The sequence below is a fragment of the Morus notabilis genome, unplaced genomic scaffold, assembly GCF_000414095.1.
Source record: "Morus notabilis unplaced genomic scaffold, ASM41409v2 Scaffold19, whole genome shotgun sequence".
Classification (NCBI taxonomy): Eukaryota; Viridiplantae; Streptophyta; class Magnoliopsida; order Rosales; family Moraceae; genus Morus; species Morus notabilis.
This window is the reverse complement of record NW_010360880.1, coordinates 518,105-528,703: the sequence shown is the minus strand read 5'-3', so window position 1 is coordinate 528,703 and position 10,599 is coordinate 518,105. Positions and strand designations below refer to the sequence as shown.

General features: G+C 31.3%; 1 protein-coding gene across 1 annotated transcript; it reads left to right on the top strand.

The window, feature by feature from the left end:
• Positions 1 to 7,602: 7,602 nt before the first annotated feature.
• On the top strand, positions 7,603 to 10,084 carry LOC21405037 (cytochrome b6-f complex iron-sulfur subunit, chloroplastic). The gene is made up of 5 exons (XM_010097556.2): positions 7,603 to 7,748; positions 7,850 to 8,100; positions 8,199 to 8,316; positions 8,752 to 8,934; positions 9,681 to 10,084. Exons 1-5 carry the CDS (start codon positions 7,710 to 7,712, stop codon positions 9,786 to 9,788), a joined length of 699 nt encoding a protein of 232 aa, XP_010095858.1. The 5' UTR covers positions 7,603 to 7,709; the 3' UTR covers positions 9,789 to 10,084.
• Positions 10,085 to 10,599: the final 515 nt, after the last annotated feature.

Genomic DNA, 10,599 nt, shown 5'->3' with positions numbered 1-10,599 from the left:
AAGAGGACTTAAAAAAAACAAAAAAGAGGTCTGAAAAATATAATTAGAATTGCGCATTTTATTATAAATGTCACAAAGATCTTTGTGTGAATGGATGCAATCCAGATGTAAATGGTAACATATTGCTTTTACAATAAAGAATGGAAGTACTAGCATATTAATTTTTCAATTACTCTATAATAAGCTCAAACATGCTAGATTTGCTATTATTGATAGATTCTTTTGAAAAGAATATAGGGTTTTACTATTATTTATGAATTCTCCTAAAATGATTATAAGAGAAGTTTGAGAAGACAAATCTGATTGAAGAAAATTTTGTTCAAACTTGAGAATTGAGATTTGCTAAATAGAATACTTATCCACAATTTCTCTTATGTGAAAAGAAAGTCTTAAAGAACTTTTTTGGATATTATGTATATTTTAGTTATCTATTGGTTGATTGATGAATTGATATTAGAAAGAAGTAATTCTAAACTTTGAGGAGATACCAAAGTAACTTTATGTATGGAAGTTTTATTTAGTGTTGGTATATTATCTGAATTGGTATATCAAAGTATGAGATATAATTTGAATAAAATAGATTGAAAAGTAAATATAAAGTGCAAAATATTTCATACTCATTTGAAGTTGATTTTTTATGGAAATAATTACTGAACAATGATTTGTATTAATGAGGGAATAAATATGGGTAAATGTCTGTTTGATATACCCACTAAAGATAGCCAATTCATCTATCATAGAAGCCCTAGAAGAGCAATAATGTAAATATTAGCAAAGCACTAGGGATACAAAGGTTAGATAGTTGACTGCAATGTTTCTTGAGTTACAAATAATAATATGAGTTGACTCATTATTTAACTATAAAATTACTGGCTAATGGGACGGTCATAGATATTTATATGAGGAGGTAATAAATACGCATTGTACTCTTTTTTCTTTAGTCATGGCTTTGTCCCATTAGATTTTCCTGACGAGGTTTTTAATGATGCAGTTTTAGTAGCGTATTATAAGAATGAGCATATTGTACTCTTTTTCTTTCATTAGGATTTTTGGCCCACTAGGTTCTTACCTAGTAAGGTTTTAACGAGGCATATTCTTAATTGTTGAACATCTAAGGGGAAAATTTATAAATAAGACTTATTACTGTGGATGTTCACCTTCCTAACACCTCCAATGATCCTCTTATGGTTGTTTGATCATTTGAAATGAAAGAGGATTATTTTCATTCTCGAGATGATAATGAAATAAGTTATGGGTTTGAAAGTATTATATCTTGTGTATTTTGTGCACTATTGTATCTTGTTACAAGACTTGATATGACAATGGTGTTAAATAAGTAGTCTGTCATATTCATGAACACGAGATAAAAATTTGTTTTGGGCACGACTTAAAGTTAAATTTGGTTGGTTATGAACAAGTTACTTGTTTGCATATGGTGGCATTGTTATATCATGGCCTTCTACAAAGCAAATCTTTGCCATCACATTTTGAATCACGTTGAAATATTTGCAATTCATTAGGCAAGAGGGCATTGAGTATGATTGAGATATCTAATCTAACTTATTTGATAAACATATAGTCTTTCATTTGTCAAAAGAATTCCAACGGTGTTCTACAAAGAGATGCAACCTGTTTAGCCCGAGTTAAGAGACATAACGAAGCATATTTCGCCAAACTTCATTTTCGTGCATAAACTCCAGGAGACAAGAAAACTAGTCATCCATCAAATTTGTTCTAGTGACAACTTAGCAGATTTGTTAATTGAGGCACTCTCTACAGTTACATTTGAGAAATTAATGCACAAGATCAATACGCGCCGACTCAGAGATCCTTATTGCTGCTAAAGAAGACATGTTGATATGAGGGGTAGGCTATTGTGTACTATACTCTTTTTTTCTTGGCATAGGTTTTGTCCCATTAGGTTTTCTTAGTAGGTTTTTAATGAGGTAATTCTAAATGCAAATCTTACAAGAATAATGCACTCTTTTTACCTCACTAAGATTTTTTTCCATAGAGTTTTTTCTTAATAAGGTTTTTAACGAGACACATTCTTTGGTAGGTGGACAACCAAAGAGGAGTGTTGTAAATCAATCATGTGCGGATGCCAGCTCTTGGTATTCCATAACCTATACATGACCTTTCATTTAGACCTCATTATACCTCCATTATTTGACTCATATTTATGTGTATTATCACCCCATAATTCTCTCATTTATAGTGTGTAACCTAAATAACTTATGTTTTCTTATCTTACCTCTACTTATAATTCTTGTCATATAAATAGAGGTTGTGCTAGCTTCTATGATTACTTCTCACAAGTGAATAAAAGATTAAAAAGTTGTTTTCGCTTTCATATTCTCTTATACTGTCTTTGTTATTCTCTTTAGTTTCTTGCAATATTTTGATTTTTACATTTGTTTTATAACAATTGTCATGTAATCATAACTGAGATGTCTAGAATTGCCCTTGCTCAATTTAATTACCCCATTATTGTTTCACATTTCCCTTTGAAGTGGATCAATCCGTGCCATTTCCTTCTTTCCCTTCAGCACTTTAACGGCAGTAAATTGTTGCTTTAATTTTCTCAACGTCAGATTTTTATCCCATTAAATTTCTCAATCATCTCCCCCATCATTTGTTGAATTCTACGTTTGGTATTACATTTTCATATCCAGAATAACGACAAATGCTTGCAAGTACATCTTCAAATCCTATGATTAACGTCCTAACCACTAATTAATTATGTATAATAATTGCAACTCTACTAAAATTTAGACACTAACAATGGTAATTCTTTTTACCTAAAAAAAATAATGCTAATTTTTTGTCGACCGTGCGTATTGTCCCACAAGAATGACAAATGCTTGCAAGTACATCTTCAACTCCTATGATTAAAGTCCTAACCACTAATTAATTATGTGTAATAATGGTAAGTCTACTAAAATTTATACAATAACAATGGTAATTCTTTTTTACCTAAAAAAAAATAATGCTATTTTTTTTTTTGCGACCATGCATATTGTCCACAAGTATGAGAACTACTAAATTTCTGTGTTAATTACAAGTTTTCAGGGTAAAAAAATAGCATACAATATTATTAAAACAAGTGTTATCTTCATTGACCACTATTTTGACATTTTTTATATTTTCTAGCCACAAAGATTTTAAAACAAATTAGAGAACTTCCGACATGTTCTTTTTAACTACTAATAAGAATTATTGTTTTAATTGTTAGATTAAGTTTTTAATAGTCTAATACGTGAGTGTTTATGTTAAAAATTTACAGTGCGTGGCACAAAATTACACTGAATACAAATTAAATTGTTGAAAACTTAATCTATTAGTCAAAACAACAACTTTTATGAATAGTTAAAAAGAATTTTTTTCTACCGTAAAAACTCTCACCAAATTAGGAAAAGGAGGTAGGGTAGAACATTGTCTTTAGACTAGCAATCACTTGCGAAAACGTACCAAAAACGCTTTAATGCATTGATGGTATGTGGAACAAAATTGGATTCCTATTATAATATAAGCATGGGGAACACTAAATACATCATATAATATTAATAAGTAGCAAGCTAGAAAGATATCATTTTCATATGTCGTCTTACTCAATTAGTTAATATGACAGAAACATGTTAGGACATCGTTCCATTTATATTGCGTTAGGATTCATAGGATTCTATTTTCTACTGAGTCAATCCCTTTTGCCATAAGAAAATATTATTAGTAAACTAAATCTTCTGCATTCAAAATTGAATATTAGAAGAAGACTAAAACACATTGAAGGAGACAAAAAGCTTAGGGATACCAGAAGAAGCCAATTAGCTTTTTTTTTTTTTTTTTTTTTTAAGTGTTTTTTATCCCTTCGAAATGTCTTTGAAGAACGTTCCATTATTATTATAAGTATCCTTATTTTTGGGGGTGGGACTGAGAGGATGAGTTGCTTCAAAGCTGAAAGCTTTTGCTCCTTCTCGTAACCATCAGATAATCATTAATTATTATTTTTTTGTTTGGTTCTTTCTTTTTACTTTCTTTGTTTGGTTTCTTCTACTTTGACAAATAATTATGAATTCTCTTTCTCCACATTGGTGCAAGAGAAAGCCTAAAGAGAGAGAAAAAAAAAAAGAAAAAAAAAAAAAAAAAAAAAAAAAAAAAAAAAAAAAAAAAAAGAAACCAAGGAAAACCAGTCTCTTACCCTTTGGAATAACTTTTTCTTTTTCTCTTCCTCAATCTCTCTAATACCAAAAAAAACTAAATTAATACGTGAATATATAAATAATGGGAACCTTTAATTAAGACTTTCACAAAAGGCATGGAAGCGGCAGAGAGTGAACAGAGTAAAGAAATTGCACGCTTAGAATGATACGTGAAGGCAAGGATATTTGTAGAGAGAGAGAGAGAGAGAGAGAGAGAGAGAGAGAGAGAGAGAGAGTCACATGATGATGAGTGCATGTTACACGATACACAACCATGCAGATAACACCATGACTGAATGTCTTCCGGTTTTGTAAAATTGCAATAAAAAGGTGTAGACAAGGAATGTGGGCCATTTTTTTCTATATACTAGTTGGGACAAAACCAAAAACCTACAATCATTTTATTTATGTTCTTTGGAAGCCATTGCCAGAGCCAGAGCCACCCATGATATCCATCTCTCTACAATACCCCCCACAAACGTGGAAACTTTTATTACAGTCTTGAGAAATTTCTGCAGTAAATTTATTATATTTCTGTTAAGTTCCTCATCTTCATGATAGCCAATATTTTCTGTGGTCAACTAGGATTGGCTGATGAAATGGTGGACATATATATATATATATATAACACAGACATATTATATATATATATATGTAAATATATTAATAAAGACATGGAACAAGGTATGGGGACATGGACAGTTATAATTCTGACTCCCTTTTTCTACAATCAGCTCCTTACAATCGGAACTATTATTATTATATATGTATGTGTAAACATTATCACAGTACTTTTCTTTTGGTCTAACAAACTAGCTAAATTCAACTTTTTCCTAATTAAAGTTGCCTGGTTCAATTTCAATACCATTGTAACTTGTAAAAGAGAAGGGGGAAAAAAAAAAGAACTATCTATTTCAAATTTCAAGAATGAATCAGGATTCAGGAATATCAGAACAGCAAGGTGGTCCCATTGGGAAGTAGCGGTAGGAGTATAATGCATATGGGTTTGCCTAACATTTAAGGTTCTGGTCCATCTGGATATTGGGCTTCTGTCATAACAGTGACACCCATATTCTTTACCTGGGCCTCACAAACTCGCTTCATGAAACGGCAAATGCAGATGGGGTTTTTATGACTAAGCCCAAACTCCGATTTCCCACTTTTTATGAAAATATAATTCCGAATTTGGGAGATAGAGAAAAATAGGCCAATACTTGAGGTGAATTAAAATTGATAGGCCAATAGTTTATATAAGTTAATAAATATGCCAAATTACTGTTTTCGTCCATAACTTGTCTGATTATGAATCATAACTTGACAAGTTATTGTCCATAAATCACGGTTTTTGTCCATAATTTATCTGGTTATGAACCATAACTTAACAAGTTTGTCCATAACTTATCTGGTTATTAACCATAACTTGACAAGTTATGGCTTATTAATTTATATAACTAAAAGTTAGCCTATATACTTCCTTAAGCTTTTCATATTGGCCTATTTTCTACTATTTTTGAATTTTTTTTAAAATATATTTTAAGCATGATAGGGTTACAAGATAATCATTGTAATGATTTATGTGTTTTACGTTACAAAATTAAATGATTTAAATTTTTGTTATCTATTAAGAATTAAAATTTTTTGATATAATTAGTAAAATAATGTTATATATTTCAGACAATACTTATAGTAAATAGCATACTACTGAACTCTTTAATGTAAATCACATCTTTTCTGAAACGCTTGAAGTAAATAATACTGTATAATATTTATTTACTGAGCACAAGAAATTTATTTATCTGTGAATACTTGTCGTAAATAGTTTATTTGTAACGAATAAATAAATATTCTTCAATTGTCTAAAAACATGATATTTACTTTAACAAAAATGTCTACATTTGTCTCTTTATTTCAACTTCTATTATTTGTGTGCTCAACTTTAAAAGAAAAAAAAAACAATTATTATTAGAGAAAAAGTTCATAATAATATCTAATTAGATAATTTAGAAAAAAAAATTAAAAATTAAAAAAAATTATTGAACTTACTTTTTTAAAAGTGCATCGGTCTAAATTTTTATTCCTTATTCTCGTTTAGTATCCTTTTATTAATATACTTATTTAATTAAAAAATATTAATTAAAAAATATTAATTAAAAATTAAAAATTAAGAAGCTGTTCGTTTGCTTCAGATAACTTGGGCTTGTTATTTTGAGTGAAAAACTCAAAAAAAATGCAACTCGAATTACAACTTTATTCGAGTTTATGTTCTTTTAAGTTTGAACTCGAGTTCAAACTCAAGTTTGGGACTAAAACTCGAGTTCAAGTTTCCCCTTCAACTCGAGTTCAGAAACTCGAACTCAAATTAATGAGCAGTGTTTTTTCTATTCTTAAAAATGCTATAACTTTTTTATTTTAATTCCGATTGAGATGATTTTTTTTCTATGCGTTGACAACGAAAAGAGGAATAAAACCTCACCCATATACCCTATTAAAATTTTCCATCAGTATTGAATTTTTATTAAAATACTATCTAAATACAAATTCAAGTTTTGACTCACTCAAACACAAGCTCAAAAAGATTCTTATCTCAAACCATAACTCAAATGTACACAACCAAACACAAACTCAAGTTATAACTTCAACTCAAATTCAACTCAAGAATTATATTCAAGTTAAACTCCAAAAGAACAAGCCCTCAGTGAGCCAACTTGAATGAGTTTTCCAGCTCATTTGTGTTCGTTCCTCGAAGTACTCAAGTTCGTGTTCGAGTTAATACTCTCAAGTCAGCAGCCTGTTTTCAAGTTCAACCCTTCTCCTCGAATTCACCTCACTCAAATTACATCCTACTATTAAAAAACTGTTTTCTCTTATTTAAATAATAAATTCCAAACAAAATATTACATCTCATTCACTTTTTACTATTTATAACTCAAGTCTTACCAAACACGTACTCAAATTATATTTTCAATTCAAACCTTAACTTTAATATGCACATCTAAACACAAACTTAAATTATAACTTCAATTTAAATTATAATTCAAATTTAATTCAAAATCTATACTCAAATCACCATAACTTAAAAATACAACTGAACAAGCCGTAATACTATACTTTTAAAAAGTACTTATCAATATTTTTTAATTATTTATTTAAAATGACATAAGTAATACATGGCATTTTATGACGGCCCAAACTGGGATTTCCCACTATGTGACTGGACAGATGGACTTAGGACGCATCCACACATGCATGTTGTGCAAACCCATTTTGTAAGCTCAAAACTGAAGTTTAGCCCACTTTGGTATGGATTTGCCATTTGTGGAAGAGAGAGAAAAATCTTGATAGTTAACTTGTGGCTAATGTGGCACTCTGTTGGCTATGCGCCTTATCCACCAACTGTTGTGGTCGTTATAATTTTAGACACGAAATTTCGTGTATTTCTCCCAAAAATTCATTATCCCTTTCACTCTCTTAAAAAAAAAAAAAAATCCCACTGAGAATCCCATATCCACAATGGCTTCCTCAACTCTCTCTCCCGTCTCTCCTTCTCAGGTAACTTATCACCATAATCTAAACAAAACCTTAATTATTCTACAAAGTACAAAAAACTTGTGTATTAATTAATTCGTCTTAATTTTAATTTTCTTTTTCAGCTATGCGCTGGCAAGAGCTCCATGTTCTGTCCCTCACATGCTTTCCTGGTGAAACCGGCGGCGAAGAGCCAATCGGCGGTAGTAAAGGGAAAGGGAATGAGAATCGCGTGCCAAGCGACGAGTGTTCCGGCAGATGATAGAGTGCCGGATATGGGTAAGAGGCAGCTCCTGAATCTGCTTCTCCTGGGTGCCATCTCTCTCCCCAGTGCCGGAATGCTCATTCCCTATGCTTCTTTCTTTGCCCCACCCGGGTCAGTTTTTATTTTTCTTTTTGCTTAAAAGATAAAATTTAAGAAAGCTAAGTTTTAGATTAGTGATTCTTGGGGCTAAATTGATGATTAAATTACAGGTCAGGAGGTGCTGGTGGGGGTACCGTGGCCAAGGATGCCGTTGGAAATGATGTTATTGCAAGTGAGTGGCTCAAGACTCATGGCCCTGGGGACCGTACTCTCACTCAAGGATTGAAGGTACGTGTGAAAATTAATTACTGGGAAAACTGTGTTTCATCTATGTACGGTTTGTTTGTTTGTTTTTTTTTTTTTTTTTTAATCAATATAGCAAGTAATAACCCTACATAGGAGGCAAACGAAAACAGCTGAAAATAAACGTCCAAATCTCTATGTATTGTATTGAGGTGTGAACATAATCGCATAATCAACGGCCAATTACAGACAAGACTTTTCATACCACTATTGACAATAAGAAAAGCATCAATATAACATGTTCAAATCAGAACATGTTATTATGTTGCTAAAAGTCTTTAGCTGATCATGTGTTATATTTAGGATTTTCTCTTTAGATGGTCCTGCGTATAAATCATTAAATCTAGATATTCAATGTATAAATTAGTTAAACCAAAACTTAGTGAAGTTGATGAAATGGAAATTTTGCTTGGGTTTCAGGGAGATCCTACATACCTAGTTGTAGAGAATGACAAAACTCTGGCCACATATGGAATCAATGCTGTGTGCACCCATCTTGGGTGTGTTGTGCCCTGGAATAAAGCTGAGAACAAGTTCATCTGCCCTTGCCATGGATCTCAGTACAATGAGCGAGGACGTGTTGTCAGAGGACCTGCACCTTTGGTATATCCAAACAAATATAATCTTTTACCTCTTTCTTTAGCTTAATGTTAATTTGTTGTAGAATATGATAATCTAGTCTTTCCTGAGTTTTAATCAACATGGATGTTATCCTGATGGCAACCATGGATTTTAGTGTAATATAACACTGTTAGTCCTCTGAAGTGAATCCTTAGAGCATCTCCAATGCAACACTAAATTGATATGGCAATACCAAATTTTGGTATTTGAGTAAAAAAAAACAAAAACAAAAATTTACTCTCTAGTACAATGATATTTTTTGTACTTAATATGACAAATGCTATACTTTTTGGCAATTTACTACAAGGTAGCAAATGCCAAATTTTGGCATTTGATTATTTTTAGTTGCTACATTAACCTTTTCGTTTAGTGATTACAGCATTGTTCTTTTAAAATTATCTTAACATTAAAAAAGTTTTAAAGCTTAATAATCATGACAAAAAGTAGATCATATAACAGTTGACATCTATGCACAAAATAAAATAAGACCCCAAAGATGCTATTTTCACACTTTTTGTGGTAAGTGTGGCAAGTCATTAGCATTTACATTGGAGATGATTTTAGAGGCCTATAAAACTGAATTTTAGATTCTAACTTGGCCATAATTGCTCTCGCAAATCCAATGGGGCGTGACATGAGATTTATAATTGAGCCCTTTTCATTATTCTTTATGATGTACTTTCTCGGTTCCAAGTGCTAATCATTTTCTCTTATAATTGTTGGAACAGTCTCTGGCATTGGCTCATGCTGATGTTAATGTAGATGATGGGAAGGTAGTGTTTGTTCCGTGGGTTGAAACAGATTTCAGAACCGGCGAAGAACCATGGTGGGCTTAAACCTCTTCGCATTTCAGTACTACTGCTTTCTTCGTCATCATTTTTATTAAATTCAAATGGTGTCAGTTTGTTTTCTCATACTCCTGAGCCATATAAAAAAGTTCATCTTTTGTGAAATGATCAGGTTGATAATATGTTTTAAGGACCTAATTTTATCCATTGCTCGTATAGTATAAGGTTTCTGGGGTTGTATCTTTTTGTATCACATTTCATGAACAACTTCTGTTTAAAGGTTAACCGGAGATGGTTCTTATATGTATCTACTGAAATTATTTAATTTATTTTATTCAAATAATTGAACAGGTTATTAGTTCCTGACTGACTATACCAACGAGGGGTGAATTGGGGTTTAAAACTTTTTTTTACAAGTGTTTTATAATTATTCGAAAGCTCTTGATTAATCACAAAAATAGTACTAAAATTATATAACAAAAAACTATGGTAATCAATTATCACTAAGATTAATAATATCAAATAACTATATAACCAAGTAAGTCAAACAACGTATTCAAAACATAGCTATTAATTCACACAAAAATGAGCAATACCAATGGTGATAAAAGAGTTGGAGAAAGATATTCGATAATATGCCTAGTATATCACAAGATAACCTCTTACACTATATCCACTATATATTGTCAAGTATATTATAAGGTGACCGCTTACACTATTTCAACTGACTTTTAACACGATCATGCTACGTATAGATGAGGATTTTTTTTTCTCTACCGAATCTTACCATGACCTCTATATCCCCCGATTTTTGAAACGGAAATTGGCTAATCAATCAACACCAAAACGATCCGACTTC

Bases quoted from the DNA above. Each gene is read 5' to 3' on its own strand.
- LOC21405037 (XM_010097556.2), top strand. From the start codon at position 7,710: ATGGCTTCCTCAACTCTCTCTCCCGTCTCTCCTTCTCAG. The intron at 8,101-8,198 runs GTCAGTTTTTAT...ATTAAATTACAG, and splicing joins TCTTTCTTTGCCCCACCCGG to GTCAGGAGGTGCTGGTGGGG. The intron at 8,317-8,751 runs GTACGTGTGAAA...CTTGGGTTTCAG, and splicing joins CTCTCACTCAAGGATTGAAG to GGAGATCCTACATACCTAGT.